Here is a 16,971-nt window from a genome sequence, read left to right on the forward strand (position 1 = left end):
AAGAGGGAATAAAGAGTCGGCAGCGCACGTATTTGTTGACAGATGCTTCTGATCAGGCATGATTGTTTGCCTGTATTTATTATCATCACTATTATTCATATACAGGAATGCAAGACCACATATTGGGAAGAGCTGTGCAGCTTAAAACCGTAGTGTTACATTTAAACATCCTAATATACACCTAAAACAAAGTGCTGCAGAGTGTTCATTAAGTGTTAATTAAAAACTGTACACGTCATCCTACAATCAGCCCTGCTCAAGATGGCGGCGCTGTTAGTCTACTTCACTTCAAGCGATCATTCGATACAACGTTTAATCAGGCTGCCATTAAACTCAAGAGGGTCCGGCCCTCTTTAACAATTATAAAACTGGAATTTAGAAATAAATCGACGACAACGAAAAGTGTACAAGCAAGGCAATGCAGAGATTTCCTCTTTAAAGGCGACATTCAGAGGCGGTGTTCAGAAATCAGACGATCTAAAATAATAATAATAGTAATAATAACAATTAAAAATAAAACGGGAAATAAATTAAAGCTGGACAATTGTCCGGACAATTCCTACAAGAATCCCTGCACTGCCCAAAGCTCTTCCTAAACACAGGGAAAAGGAGATGATTTGTCAGTTGTGATGAGATTACCCAGACTGAATCGGAGGCTTCCGTCGCTGTAAACAGAACATTGGTAAACTCAAGTATATAAAACATTTATAAATATGAATTGTTCCGGCAAAGAGAAGCAGTTCAGAGCTGGAGTGTTCGAGCCTGTCTGTCTCTGCACAAAGACTGGATTTCTCGGAATAGAAGAGGAATGATGAAGAGCACACTGCATCCCGTCTGCGGAGGAGAGAAAGACAAACGTTAATCTCGGCGTTCAGAATATCAACACATTCGCTGAAGAACGTTTGAGAGATTCACGAAGAAGTGTTTAAATTGTGTCGACTATACTTAAAATCTAAATTCACAATGTTTACATTGTTAGCTCTCATTGTTATTGAGGTGAATAATTAATAAAGTTAATTTACTGAGAGAAAAATCGTTTGTTTTCGTTATCTTTGATTAGTCTAACCGTTTGCATTTCCATTTGGCCCGCTGACAACCCTTGACGGATGAAAGTGAAGAGCTGGGGAAGGGAGGGGGTTGTGGGCTGAGTCGCAGAGTCATGAACGACAAAAGTAACGAGGGAGGGGTGTCGTGCCCTTTATAATTTCTCTGGTCGTCCTAACTTTCCTGGTGCTCCTATTGGCTGTCACTCAAAAAAGTCGCATTTAGTTTGCATTAAGTTGAAGATTTCTAAACTAAGTCGCTATGCTGGACACGCCTACATGGTCGCCAACGGTCCACGCTCGTGCAGACAAAGGTCGTCGGAAGTTGCTTACTCACTTGAAATAAACGGCCGCTTTGCCGCTGCGAGTCGCTCGTAGTGTGAATTAGGCTTTACTGTTAGATTGCAATGAGGCGATGATGCGCCAAATAAAGCCCCGCCCACTTATATGCCGTTTCAGGTGGAAGTGCATTAACATACTGAAAAAAGAGTCTCTGGCTGCGTCCGAAACCGCATACTTCCATACTACATAGTACGCTTAAATCAGTATGCGAGCCGAGTAGTATGTCCGAATTAATAGAATTCGAAAATCAGTAGGAGAGAAGTACCCGGATGACTTACTACTTCCGGCGAGATTCTAAAGTGCGCATCCCATGCACGCTGCGCTATCCCATAATGCCCCGCGAGAGAATTCATGAATGGAAGTGAGGCGACGCAACTGACGCAGGTAGGTCACGTGACCATGAAAAATGGCGGATGTAGTACGTCCGAATTCCATTCATACTATTTACCTTCATACAGTATAGAACGCACTTTTCTAACGGCCGTGTAGTACGTTGAAATTCAATTGCAGTACCTACTGAGCAGAAGGGGGTTTCGGACGCAGCCTCTTTGTCGCTGCAAGACGCTCGTAGAGCTCTAATGGTGCTCCTATTGGCTGTCGCTCAGGAAAGTCGCTATGCATTTGCATAAAGTTGAAGGATTCTCAACTTTTTCGCGCCGCTCGACACGCCCACCTGGTTGCCAACGGTCAGTCTCATAGTTGGAGGTCATCGGAAATTGCTCACTCTCCGTTGAAATGAAATAATCGCTTGTCGATTTGCTGCTGCGAGCCGCTCGTAGTGTGAATGAGGCTTTACTGTTAGACTGCTATAAGGCAATGATGCGCTAAATAAAGCCCCACCCACTTCTCAATATCCCGTTTCAGTTGGAACACTAGCCACGACTTTGTAGCTGCCTGTGGCTCTGGGTGGCGACCTGCTGCAAGCGCAGGTCTGAGCACGGAAAATACAACCGGCCACTGAGTGAGCTGATAGAGGATCACATGACCTCTACTGGTGCTCCTATTGGCTGTCACTCAGGAAAGTCGCTTTTTATTTGCATAAAGTTGAAGGATTCTCAATTTTTTCGCATCGCTCGACACGCCCACCTGGTTGCCAGCAGTCAGTCTCATAGTCGGAGGTCGTCGGAAGTTGCTCACTCTCCGTTGAAATTAACGATCGCTTGTCGATTAGCTGCTGCGAGTCGCTCGTAGTGTGAATGAGGCTTTACCGTTAGACTGCTATAAGGCAATGATGCACTAAATAAAGCCCCGCCCACAATATCCAGTTTCAGTTGGAAGTACATCAACATCCTGAAATGAGTCTCTTTGTCGCTTTGTTGCTGCAAGTCGCTCGTAGTGTGAATGAGGTTAGAAAGCGACGTTTGTTAGACGAGATTCTTATGCCTTATTCACACTAGCCACGATTTGTAGCTGTCGCTCAGGAAAGTCGCTCTTCATTTGCATAGAGTTGAATGATTCTCAACTTTTTCGCGTTGCTGGACACGCCCACCTGGTTGCCAACGGTCGCTCTCATAGTCGGAGGTCGTCGGAAGATGCTCACTCTCCGCGAAATGAACGCCGCGACGCTGGACACGCCAACATGGTCGCCAACGGTCCATGTCGCTCGCGTAGACAAAGGTCGTCGAAAGTTGCTCACTCTGTTGAAATGATTGGTCGCTTGTCGATTTGCTGCGGCGAGTCGCTCATAGTGTGAATAAGGCCTTTAGACTGCTATAAGGCAGTGATTCGCTAAATAAAGCCCCGCCCACTTCTCAATATCCCGTTTCAGTTGGAACACTAGCCACGACTTTGTAGCTGCCTGTGGCTCTGGGTGACGACCTGCTGCAAAGCGCAGGTCTGAGCACGGAGAATACAACCGGCCACTGAGTGAGCTGACAGAGGATCACGTGACCTCTACTGGTGCTCCTATTGGCTGCTGCTTAAGATAGTTGCTCGTTATTTGCATAAAGCTTTATGATCTGAGGAATGATCACGGTTTCACGGTAATCATGATTATTATGGCTGCACGATTTCGCATAGATCTGGCATTGCGTAATTTTGTATATATAGCGATAGGAATATAACTGAATAGCTTAAAAGCTTTGAATAGTTTAGGTCATATAATTTTACACAATATTATAAAATATTATCTTTTAATATTTAATAAGTGAACTAATCCTGTGATGCGACTGTTGCGGATAGATACGCTGCGACTGCGATGCTCAAACGATATACTGTTCAGCCCTAACTATGTAATTACCTAACTACTACTAGCATTTTTCATTTAACAACGCTGTTAGCTTATAAAGATCACATGGAAACATCTTGTATTTGTATAAGTGGTATTTGGTTACACTGTATGGTGCTTTGAATGTCTTGTTGCGTTTGGTTTCTTTTCTCCCTCTCTTTCCGTTACCCGTTTCTCAGCTAGGTGTGGAGGAGAGGAAGTTGATTAATTGCACCTGCTGCTCGTAAGCTTAAAAGCCTGCCAGTTGCAAGCCACATTGAAGCTTGCTTCCAGAGTGTGGACTCTACCCTGCCGGGTTGTTTTGTTGAGAAAGATTATTGCCGCTGTTGTGCTTGCTTTTTGGTGTTAAAATCTGTTGCAAAAGCTTTAGAAACTTTGTGTTTGAAAGCTGTAGGTAGTGGTGGGCAAAGCGAGGCTTCGTGAAACACTGAAACAGTCGAAGCAAATGTGTCGAAACGTTTCGAAACCCCACTCTACAGTGACACCTAGTGGTCACTTGTTTATGTATTGCACTGAAACAGCACATAACAGTTCAGCAAATTGAGGTATTAAAGCCCACTTTGTAAGCTTGGTCTTCAAGTAATGTAGCGGAGCGGTTAAGGTGTCTGACTAGCGTCCGGGATTAGTGGGTTCAAATCCAGGCTCATACCGCTGTTTTGAAATGCTTTAATACCAGTTAGTAATGCTTTGCTCTTGTATCGTTTTGTTTCAACATTGGTCTGACATCCAATAAACAATTTGTGAATAAATATGTCTTGTTTTGGTCTTAAAACAGGGTTGTTGCTAGATCGGAAACGGTGGCCTGAAGTTATCAAGAATTATTTATATTATTCATTAAATTTCCCATTTATTGTGTTTTATTAACGTCTACCCAATCCCTAAACCCAACTATCACAGTACTGTAAAAATATTAATTATAGTTTTACAGTGTTACAAAAATGATGCTATATTGATGGCGTAACTGCAGCTGTTTCCTATTTAGGCTACACAAAACAGAAACATGATAAAAACACATAAAACCATGATTTCAGAGTATTTGTACAAGTCGGGATTCCAACCCAAAAAGTCATTTGAAGCATAGTAACATCGTGCACACGCTCAGTCCACTAGGCCATATGAGACGAGATTTTCCAGCCTTGGCAGCCAAATGCACACCCGCCAGGTCTCGAAACGCTTTAGTCACGTGACTTAGATGCTTCGGTGCAGTGTTTCGAAACACTTGCGCTTTGGGATCTCGGCACTGTGTCGAAATGTCAGTTTTACGTCAGCCATCCCTAGCTGTAGGGAGGTGGGTGACATTTTATTTCTAAAACCCCTTTTCGGTTGTTTATGTTTAGTTAGTGTCCATTTCTGTTGTTGATTTTAATTTAATTTTTAATTTTTAATTTGCCAACCCTGTTCTTGGAGATCCACCTTCCTGCAGATTTCAGTTGCTACCCAAATCAAACACACCTGAAGTAATTAATCAGGACCTGAACACCATGTGATAATTACAGGCAGGTGTGTTTGATATGGGTAGCAACTGAAATCTGCAGGAAGGTGGCTCTCCAGGAACACGGTTGGCCACCTCTCAGCAAGAGTGTACTTTTTTTTGTTTGTTGTTTTGGCCGTTCCCCCTTCAGAAGTCCATGTTTAACTCCCAGTTCTGCTTTATCGTTGTACATTTCTGTTCATAAATGCTTTAACTTGAATTTGGTGTTGTCATGAAGGCAGGGGACTGATCCACACACACCGCAGCCAACGTTCAAACTTTTCACTGTTGCTCCCACTCCGAGACTTTTAACATCAGGGACGTAAAAATTAGCCAAATTATATAGTGCAAAATAAGGTAAACCAAACAAAAGTCCAACCCTGAGCTAGACAAAGGCTGCGTCCGAAACCGCCTACTACTCAGTAGGTACTGCATTTGAATGTAAACGTACAACTCGGCCGTTAGAAAGTACGCTCTATACAGTATGAATGTGAAAAGTATGAATGGAATTTGGACGTACTACATCCGCCATTTTGTCATGGTCACATGACCTACCTGCGTCAGTTGCGTCGCTTCACTTACATTCATGAATTCTCTCGCTGGGCATTATGGGATAGCGCAGCGTGCATGGGATGCGCACTCCAGAATCTGAACCAGAACCAGTCGGTCATTCGGGTACTTCTCGCATACTGATTTTCGAATTCTATGAATTCGGACATACTACTGGGCTCGCATACTGATTTTAGCGTACTATATAGTATGGAAGTATGCGGTTTCGGACGCAGCCAAAGAAAACAAGTGTAGTCAGAGGCTGCTGAATGTCTGTGTGCAAAGCTTTTTCGATCAACTATATTCGCAACACTGTTCTGTATTTTTCATTGTGCATTTTTTTTCTTCGTTTTGGGCTCAGGTAGTGACAAAATTAAAAATGATAGCTTTTGCTAACTTTAATCTTGTTGGCATAACTTTTCTTTCAATGTGCCTAAATTGCGATAGTTCCTTTCTATGCAACTGTATGCAACTATTGTGGGTTTAACCATAACCAGGGCCGGAGCAAGCTGAACTGCCGCTCTAGGCAGAGGAGGATCACGCCGCCCTCAACCCCAATGTGAAAACGAAAGTGACCGGTTATGAAAATGAAGTGAGGTGTCGCGGAACTCTTTTACGGCGCACTATGCGCGGATATAACTGAGGACGCGCGGGTGCTGAGGGAGGGAGGGAGGGAGGTGTCTCGGACACTGCGCTCTTTATTCTGACGCCCTACAGGGGTGATAGCGTTCCGGCACCACGCCGGATTTCCGGCGTACTGTGGCTGCGGGTAGGGTTGTGACGGTGAGGAAATTTCCCCACCGGTTAATCGACATGTGACAACACCGGTAATACCGGTATCACCGTGGGAGTGGGCATTTTTTCATTTCCTCTTTTTTTTCTGCTTTTAAATAGCTTATAAATGCGTGCGTATAATACTTTCACTTTCAGTTTTGCGGGAGTTGCCAATTTGATGTCAATTGTTTGAATGGACGGAAAGGAAACTACAAAAAAAAATCCCTGTTATTAAACAAAACATAACTTTTATTTACATAACGAATAAAACACAACACTGCTACAGGCTGAAAAAACTGTGTAAGTTGGAACCATACAAATAACAACCATAAACGCCTATGTTATATATTAACAGCTAGTCCTTATGAACAATCCGTTTATAAAATACATTATTAACGAATTTAGGCTATTGAAGAATAAACCGAATAGGAAATATGATCCTTGCATAATGATCACAACTAAACAAGCGAGCACTCATATTTAAACTATATGAAAAAAAATTAAGAATTGGAACATTATGTAAAAAATCAAAGGGCAGGCTAAATAAAAGCGCCTCGTCAGAGCTAAACATCACCGCACATGTGTCAGTTTACAGCTTCTGGAAAGATCAGACAACCTATACAGATCACACAATTTTAATAAACAACATGTAAATGTATAAATATTTCGATAAGTATTGTTATGGAATATTTATAACTAAATGATCTTGCTTTTTGGTTTTATCGATACAGCTTTCTCTCTTACAAGCGGCAGTTACAGGCGCAGCATAAGGGCGTCTCACACTGTCAGTGGCGGAATACACACAGCACTGCCAAGACGTTTTATTTTTATTTTATTTGTTGCAGATTTGCACGTTGTTCCTTTTAAAAAAAACCTTTTATTTTTTAATTCTCTCAAGTTAATGTTGTCTATCGAGTAACTATCGAGTCCCTCGGATTGGAGTTCAGTGCGCATTAAGACTATTGACCAACCGCCCTGTAAGTTTAAACACTACAGGTCCACAGCTCTGGTGTGGTATGAATTACACGTTTTAAATGACAGCGAGACATGCTACGTTTAGTTTTTATTGTAAAATATACATTATAACCCAGTACACGGTAAAATAATATGTTTTGAATGGCTTGTCTATTGACGGCGTATAGCCGTTAATTAAATATGCTGAGCATATTTTCATTAAAATTAAAACACATTAATACAAATTAGCCACCCTTTGATTTTTTTTCGTTTACGCATATTTTTATCAAACGAAAAATGCTATGAATTGTTAATTTTAGTTTTCATTTTATTAGAGTTAATAGGCCTATAATTTATAGGCTACACAACTCGTATCTTAGGCTCCAATTGCGTTTTTACAGATATCCTACCAATAGACTTTTTTTTTGGCTCAAAGACATTTATGCCTATTAATTTCAGAGGTGCATTTTGACAGATTTCGTAAAGGCTTCAGCTATTCTACCTGTCAGCTGCACCTGCCTAAGTTTTGCAACTTGTGTTGTGGCTCGATGTCTGAATGAGAGAGAGAGAGAGAGAGAGAGAGAGAGAGAGAGAAATCAGTCCTCAGATTCGATGTGTGGCCGCACGTCTCAGTTACTTTATTGCAATTTTTAATATTGGCTCATCTAAATAAACTTTTCATATATTAAAAGCCGAAATATTGCCAGACAGAAAAAGCAACTTTCGGTTTTTGAAGAGAGCGGCCTCAGTTATAAAAGATGCGCGCACACACAGGATTCGATCTTTTTGGCCTAGACATTATGAATTTTTTTTACATTAAACACATAATCAAGTGGAAATAAGAACAGCTGAACTTCGGAAAAAGTCCTCACGTTACCACAATGTTTCTCTGCAGTTGGATTGTCAATGGCGCAGCATTAAAAAAAAAGATATTTATTATTAAACATTGTGAGATGATGGTCGCGTGATTTTTTTTAAAATGAGAGTATGCGTTGCGTATTTATGGCCATTGATCTATCCGCGACCCACCAATAGTTAAACATGAAGGTGCGTGTATAAATTAGTTATGTTTCCAGACACTGCCACCTTTGTCAGGCAAAGTTTGCAGATTGCCTCATTAACGTCGTCAGGTTCTCTTATGCATTTGGTTTGAACCCAAAATTTTGCCAAACATGCGCTTTTGCAATGCGTTTTGACAATAAATCGTCCGCCATCCTCTTTCTGTAAATTCGACTCCTCTTTTCTCCTCACGTGGTAAATGAAATATAAAAAAACGAATACCTAAAAAAAACAAATGTGGGGACGGTGTCACGGTAGAAAAGTGATGTCACCGGTGTTGCGTCTTAACACCGGTATCACCGTCAACACCGTCTATCGTGGCAAGCCTAGCTGCGGGAAAAAAAAAATCAGGTTCACGGATATTGATCTGTCATTTCTCTAGATTCACAGAATTCACTCACTGCTGAAAGCGGCGGATTGGTTTTTATTAAGTGCCATTTTGTGTGCTCGTGAATCATCTTTTGAGTGTAGACGCCATGTAAATAAAAGATTAATTGTGTAAATTAGAGAGCTTTATAAATTATAACGGATCTTTGTGAGATCTCTATGAACTAAGATTAGTGACGCTTTTTAGTGATAATAAGAGGAGCGTGCTTTGCACTTTCCAGGCTATAATCCATTCAGAATTTGTATGAAACTTTCGTTTTCGGCACATATACGCTGATATGTTTTGGGAATGACATCTGCATATTTACGCTGGGTTTATTCTCGAAATAACGGTGAAGCAATAGACGGGACAAAAATATATATCCCCCTTCTCCTTAAACAACTTAGTGTTTCAGCTATGAAATAGTTCAGTTTTGTATGTAGCCTAATGGCAAAGTGTTTATATTTAGTTTCGTTTTTTATTCAGCTTATTTAGAAAAACGTTTGGAGCATTTTTTATTCGTTAAAAATAAGTTTTTTTTAACGAACAGCGCCCAGCGGAAGACCATCATTGTCTGTTTGATCAGTTTGCCTTCTCAGATCATCACGACTTGCCTAAAATAAAAGATATAAAACAGTTCAAGTATAAAACAATGGTAGCTTAAACGTTAAAGAATGTGTGCTATTAGGCGCATAGTTTGCTTATAAAAAGCTTGCAGGACATCGAGGCGCCAGAGCAATCACTTGCATTTTTTCAGTGGGAGCAATTTAAAGTTATCTGTCATTTTTGCTCACAGAGTACGAGTAATACATCAAAAAACGTTACAGCGTTTTTATAAAATAAAGAAAACCAAAATTATGCGCTTTCTGTCGTCTGGGTTTTGAACAGGAGCGCTTAACAAAATGAAGCAAAATGTATATGCCTCACAGACATAATAAATATATTTATAGAAAGCTTTAAATTATTACTTAACGAAATAAAACAAATCGAAAACAAAAAAACTCCTTCATGTAATCCGTAAAGATGAATTTCTTTCTAAAGGCGAGTCCAAGAGGAGATTGCCAGTCAGGATCTTTGCGACACTGACTCAGAATAAGTTTATTAATAAATAATTAAGATATGTCCTTACTCTTCCTCGACACATTCATTGTTATTTGTTTTTGCCGGTGCTTGGGGCAAGTTTTAGCTTATTGTGTGCGCTTGAACGCGGATTCACAGTAGCAGTTTTAACATGGAGTGACACGACATCTGACGTACAGATGACACTGGCACATGCCACTGAGTGTAGTGACACTTCCGGTGGCACGTCCGGTTTTCCACTGTCATGTGTCACTCGCTAGTGGCATGTGTAGTGACCTGTGTCACGCAGAGTGTCGCGCTGCATGTCACTGCAGTGACATCGACACCCGGCGAAGCTTATGACATTAATTAACACGAGCAAAACCATATTTAATCATTACGCGACTTTTAACCTAATTTATCGCGTCGCAAGTTAGTTTATTTGCTGAGCTACTCCACGATGTTTTAATTTAAACGCATTTATTTTATGTATTCGTAGTCATACTTCCGTACGTAATATAGTCATTTGACAGTACATGTCAGTCAAATTTATTGTGGCATGCTTATGTATGGGAGGGGTTACACTTATCTGTTGTACTGTATATTATTGCATCCTGGCAGTTCCTTTGTTCCCTACAATATGGACTTCTCTATGTTTTTAATTAATTCATTTATTTTATTATTTAACTTATTTTCATTTTAAGGTATTTTAAATAATATCCTTTAAAAAGTTATAATAAAATGCATGTTGAAAACTCATAACATATATGCATGTAAGATAACAAGTGTCATTTGCCTAATGATTTTTAAATATTAAAGCAAAGAGACTTATAAGATTAATGTGCTTATAATGTGCTTATACTGACACCTACTGGCACATGTCACAAGATCACTGACACTGGCATGTGTCACTGACATTACTGGCATGTGTCTAAAAAGAGCCACTTGACAATAATGAAGATCAGGGTTACACATAGGCTGTTAATATATTTGGGCCCAGGGGCCCACAAGTTATGTGTTAAACGTGCGTTGCATACATAGTACCCCCACCCCTACTCACCTCAGGGGCAAGAAAAAAAAGTTCAGGCTCAGGAATTTTTTCCACTATCAGCCCTGCGCCCTATACATGGATATAACTGAGGACGCGCAAGTGCTGAGGGAGGGAAGTGTTGCGGACACTGCGCTCTCTATTCTGCCGCCCTATGCGCGGATATAACGGAGGACACGCGGGTGCTGATGGAGGTGACGCTGTCGACGCTGCCCTCTATTCTATCGTCTATGCGCGAATATATCTGAGGACGCGGGTGGTGAGGGAGGTGTTGCGGACATAACTGAGGACGTAGGTGGTAAGGGAGGTGTCGCAGACGCCGCCCTCTTTAAACTGCCGCCCTAGGCGGCCGCCTAGGTCACCTCTATGGTCGCGAATTAAAGCCCAATTAATAGTGACGTTGGCTAAATCACTGCATCGTCACATCAGCTTATTCAGAAAATGCGTTTCAATCTCCCTCGTTTCACATCAATCTTTTTTTTAAAGTCCAAAACCACCTCAAGTGAACAGACTTTTATTACTAACGTGCTTTAACGCAGAGTTCGAACCCCACAGTTATAAACGCAGCTAATAATGAATGGTGATGCTGATGCTACTTATGAATGCACTTACCATTATGATGAAGAAATAGAAGACGCACATCCATCCCAGTTTGCTCTCAATAAGCGACACAAGGTACTACAAAACAGACACGTATTTACAATTATTACAGTTTTCAAAGTACAGAAATAATAATAACTTTAAAAAGTGAGATATTTAAAGCCCAGACCACGGTCATTTTTAAGAACCGCCATATTTTCCTTATCGTTCTTTCACAAGAAAAAGTAAAAAACCTTCAAAAAAAAAAAAAAAACTCCAGCCAGGGTGAAGATTTTCAGATACTCGGTTAACAGTGTTGGCCACTGAACTGAAGTTTTGGCTTTGTGACATCAGCATGTGCGTGACGCTCCTTTCTGATTGGCCAACATGGCTGAGCACTGTCACTCGCTCTGGCTTTCTCGTGTGAGTTTTCAGCTGGAGCTGCGCAGCAGATGTTTATACGGATTTTGTGCGTTCATGGCAAACTCCCTATCATACTTGCCACATGATAGTATTCAACCTCGGTTTGCTTTGACTTTGTACTAGCGATGCTCATTTCGGTTAATTTTAATCGGCTATTAACGGTTAACTGGTCAGATTACTATTAAATTAGTACTAATTTTTTTTTAAACAAATTGACGTGTCTATTTTGTGCCTGTCTTTGCATTTTAAAATACTGATTTGTTTTAACATGCTACCAAATTATTAACACGACAAAACAAAAGAGCATCTTCACGGATCTGCGTTACGGCGTAGAAAAACAGAATAAAATAAATAAAATGAATGAAATGCATAGGCCTGCCCTAAACTATTTTCACTTGAGTGATTCATTTAGAGAACTAAACGAAAACAATGACTGAATCCTTTGTAAGAACGGGCATAGGCTGTATTTTTTCCAGTCAAACGTTTTTTTTTCCGTCAAATAAAAATAGCAGACTTCCTCAAATCACTCGCTCCACGTGTAACCCCGCCGGTCCTACACCACCCGACCCGCTCCGAGCTGGTATCGAACCGGCGACCTTCCGCATGGGAGTCGGGTGCTCTACCAAGGAGGCCAAAGACCATGGCGTCTAGCAGCTGTCGCTAGAGCACCTATAGAGGTCAGAGGAGTGAGGTTTACCTGCACAGCACTTACTAGCTGGCCTCCGTTACGCTCACCCTCTTAACCTCACTCCCATCCGGGTCACGGCACCAATGCAACCCCTCCGGTCCTACGCCACCCAACCCTCTCTGAGCTGGTTTCGAACCGGCAACCTTCCGTATGGGAGTCGGGTGCTCTACCAAGGAGGCTAAAGACCATGGCCTCTAGTGTCTGTCGCTTATCTGCACAGCACACACTAGCTGGCCTCCGTTACACACGGAGAATATGCATTTTTTTTAATGCCCCGCTGTTATTATTATATCATAAAACCTTTTTGCCTTTTTAATAGAAATCATTAATTTAAAAATTATGTCTTGATATATGGTTTCCTCTCTCTCGCGCGGTTCAAGTGCGCGCGCTGCGTGATGAAAAGACAATGACAACGTGCGCATATGTTGACTTTTTGTAAACAATTTTGTTGTTTAAATATGATATTGCATTAATGCTTTATAAGCTGTAAAATGAAAGCTAAAGCCTATTTGTTAAGTTTATGACGCAGATCCAGGAGGCGATTAGCATCAGCTTGCTATCAACTCGTCTGTATCAAACAGCAATATTCTTCCTACATTTTGCTTCTTCGGCAAATATGTCTGCAGGCACGTGTTGTCATACATTATCGTCCCGCGAGTAAACAAATATGTCTGATCGGAGCAAACGTGATTTTCCATTCCAAAAACGTGAGGCGCACCTGGCACCTTTTGACAAGGAAAAAAAAAGGCGCGGCCCTCTTTTTTTTATGTCGCTATGGAACGGCTAAATCCGCTGCGTATTGATTATGCAACAGTGCTGCCGTCTATGTTGTTACAATTGAAATATTTAATACTATTGTGATATTTAAGATTTGTTAATTCATACAGCTCTGGATAACTTGAAACAGCGAGCATATATTATAAATATCACAATAGTATATATATATATATATACTATATACTATATATATATATACTATATATATATATATACTATATATATATATATATAGTGTATATATACATATATATATATATATATATACGTACACTATATATATAGTATATATATATATATATATATATATATATATATATATATATATATACATACACTATATATATAGTATATATATATATATATATAGTATATATATATATATATACATATACATATATATATACTATATATATATATACTATATATATATATAGTGTATGTGTGTATATATATATATATATATATATATATATATATATATATATATATATATATATATATATATATATATATATATATAAATATATTTAAAAAAAAATATATATATATACTATATATATACACTATATATATACATACACTATATATATAGTATATGTATGTATATATATATATATATATATATATATATATATATATATATATATATATATATATATATATACACACTATATATATATAGTATATATATATATATATATATATATATATATATATATATATATATATATATATATAGTATATATATATATATATATATATATATATATATATATATATATATATATATATATATACATACTATATATATAGTGTATATATATATATATATATATATATATATATATATATATATATATACATACTATATATATATATATATATATTTATATATATATATATATATATATATATATATATATATATATATATAATATTTATATACTATATATTTTGATTATGTTTATGTTACGAATTGTTTTGTTTAATTATGCAAACGACGAGTTGATTTCAATAAATATTTACTCATTTGAATACATTTCTAGCACCAAAACATGAACACCGAGTGAGGTCATGAAACAGAATAATACTTTCTATACAGTTATTATATACACTCGGCGGCCACTTTATTAGGTACACCGTACTAGTATTGGGTTGGAGCCCCTTTTGCCGTCAGAACTGCCTTAATCCTTCATGGCAGAGATTCAACAAGCTACTGGAAATATTCCTCAGAGATTTTGCTCCATATTGACATGATAGCATCACACAGTTGCTGCAGATTTGTCGGCGGCACATCCATGACGCCAATCTCCCGTTTCACCACATCCCAAAGGTTTGGAACTGGAACCAGTCTGGCCATTCTCAAAATGTTGCAGATTGAAATAATATCCCTCCGTTTCTTTTTATTTTAAAGAAAATACTATACTGATATGAATATAACGATGTCATGGCAGTCTTATAAACAAACCCTTCCACCAAAAACACACAAACACTGCTGCTCTGGGATAAGCCGCGTGCAAAACAATTTAGGAAACCATTCAAAAGACGCCCCTCTTAACCCAAAAAGCGCATTCAATCGGCTGCTTATGCAGCCAAACAAAAAATATATAAAATAATATTGTTAATTGTTTAACTGAAACTATTAATCGGTTACAAACGCATCCTTTCGGTTAATAGTTAATCGATTATTTTGAGCATCCCAACATTATACGCAACTTTCTCACGCAAATACGCCATTTTTCACGTTAATTTGGCCTGCCACTGAAAGCGCATCAGTGCGCTCTTGTGTTTTCATGTGGACAGAGGTTGCTCTTGTGTCAGAGATACGGTTTATAAAAACGCCCGTGTGCATGTGGACATATGTGAAATATGCTATTGCTAAACGTTTTAGGACTCAGGTGTGTAGAATGCTTCAGCGGTCATTTGGGATAGTCATGACTCCATCTTTGTGGGATCAGCTTGGGCATGGGTTTACATTCCAGTGCACAAAGCAAGACTGGACTGGCCTGCACAGAGTCCTGACCTCAACCCAATTGAACCCCTTTAGCATGAATAAAAGCAGACACTGTCAATCAGGCTTTATCATCCATCATCAGTGCCCAAACTCAGCAATGTGCTTCTAGAAGCATGGTCAAAGTTCACATAAACACAGCTGAACCTTCTGAAAGCCCTCCCAGAAGAGCTGAAGCTCTCGTGTCGACCAAATCCATGGTAAACTTTTAATATTGAGATTGGGATGTCGTTAAATCTAGGAGATCGTGTAACCTGGTTGCATTACCTGTCCCCCCGCAGCTCCAATGCTGCCTGTGCCGTCCACTATTCCCGTGACTGTGGCCAACGCCTGCTGACTGTTGTGCAGCGCCTCCTGTCGGCCCAGGTCTGCAGAGATCGCTGAACTAATCATGTTTGACGGGCCTCCGATTAGGAAACCTGACCCAAAAAGAATGGACACACTCTCGAATGAATATAAGGCGCTAACTTTTTTCCACATCACATTGTAATATGGTTACCTGTCGTTGCTAGAAGGGCTCCGTTCACCAGCTGGTTGTTAGGCGAGTCTGAGGTTAAAAGAAACAAAGAAGTTAGACTAAATAATATTGCTTTATTTAGATTCCACTTGTCAAATTAACCCAGCGGGCACCCTTGATGTCAAAACGACATCAAAAACACAAGTCTATTTGACTACCTTAATGTCAAAACAACATTAAATTGACATTGTTGTCAGAAATTAATTACAGGACAGTTTTTTTAGGTCAACGTATGTATATTTGACATTAAGCTAGTTACAGTTGAAGGGATGCAAAACCCAGTGTCAATTTGAAACTGAATTACAGGTGATTACAGTCATTTCGAATTCGTGTCGTTATTTTGACGTTCAGAAGTGCATCAATGTGTGGACGTCAAGGTTTTGACATTAAACCGATTCGTAATGTGATGTATTTGCTGACGTCTGATGTAAATGTGATGCCGTTCTGACACCACGGTGCCTCCAGGAAAGGAAATGCTTTAGGCCCCGTTTACACTAGTGCGTTTTAGTTTGAAAGCGGCGCTTTAGATCAAAAAACGATCCGCGTCCACTCTAGCGTTTCTGAACATATCTTCGTCCACACTACGCCACCAATAACGTATATCCGAGACCATTAGCTCACTCTATGCGTGCGCGTTCTAGTATAAACAGGAAGCATGCGTCTCGCTCGGCATTTGGTTATTGTTAGTCAAAAAACGCTGGTTGAACATTAAACGCGATGGCAAAGAAAGCAAGAGAGGTATTTTTGTGGACAGACGACGAGGTCGAGTTACTAAACGAAACAAATGAATAACTGCACAATGGCGCCCAAAACAGACAATAGTGCAAACAACGCTCCCATTTCTGTGTCCATGCTGTTGTTTACAGTACCGTCTTCCAGTAGCGTTAAAGCCATGTGTTATAGTCATGTGATAGGGGCTTGACGAATAAGGGAAGGATAGGCAATCATACAAAAGCTCCAATCAGCTAGCGAATCTCTGCAGCCCCGCCTCCGTTTTCAGACGTCTCCGTTTTCCCTCATTCACACTGAGACAGAGCAGCAGCGCTTCAGAATGAAAACAGCCTCTCCAGCGTTTCCAAA

The 16,971-nt window shown here is 39.6% G+C and overlaps 1 protein-coding gene across 8 annotated transcripts in view; it reads right to left on the bottom strand.

The window, feature by feature from the left end:
• Positions 1–31: 31 nt before the first annotated feature.
• The window catches only part of slc37a3 (solute carrier family 37 member 3), a 45,540-nt gene continuing 28,600 nt past the window's right edge, over positions 32–16,971 (bottom strand). For all 8 annotated transcript variants that reach the window (XM_073948448.1, XM_009303888.4, XM_073948447.1 and 5 more), the window contains 4 exons: positions 15,874–15,921; positions 15,642–15,793; positions 11,506–11,571; positions 32–834 (listed from right to left, as the gene is read on the bottom strand). In XM_073948448.1, coding sequence (XP_073804549.1) covers positions 742–834; positions 11,506–11,571; positions 15,642–15,793; positions 15,874–15,921 — 359 coding nt within the window. In that variant the 3' untranslated portion in view covers positions 32–741. The remainder of the gene's footprint in view (positions 835–11,505; positions 11,572–15,641; positions 15,794–15,873; positions 15,922–16,971) is intronic.

This window comes from Danio rerio, chromosome 4 (genome assembly GCF_049306965.1).
Source record: "Danio rerio strain Tuebingen ecotype United States chromosome 4, GRCz12tu, whole genome shotgun sequence".
NCBI classification, from domain to species: domain Eukaryota; kingdom Metazoa; phylum Chordata; class Actinopteri; order Cypriniformes; family Danionidae; genus Danio; species Danio rerio.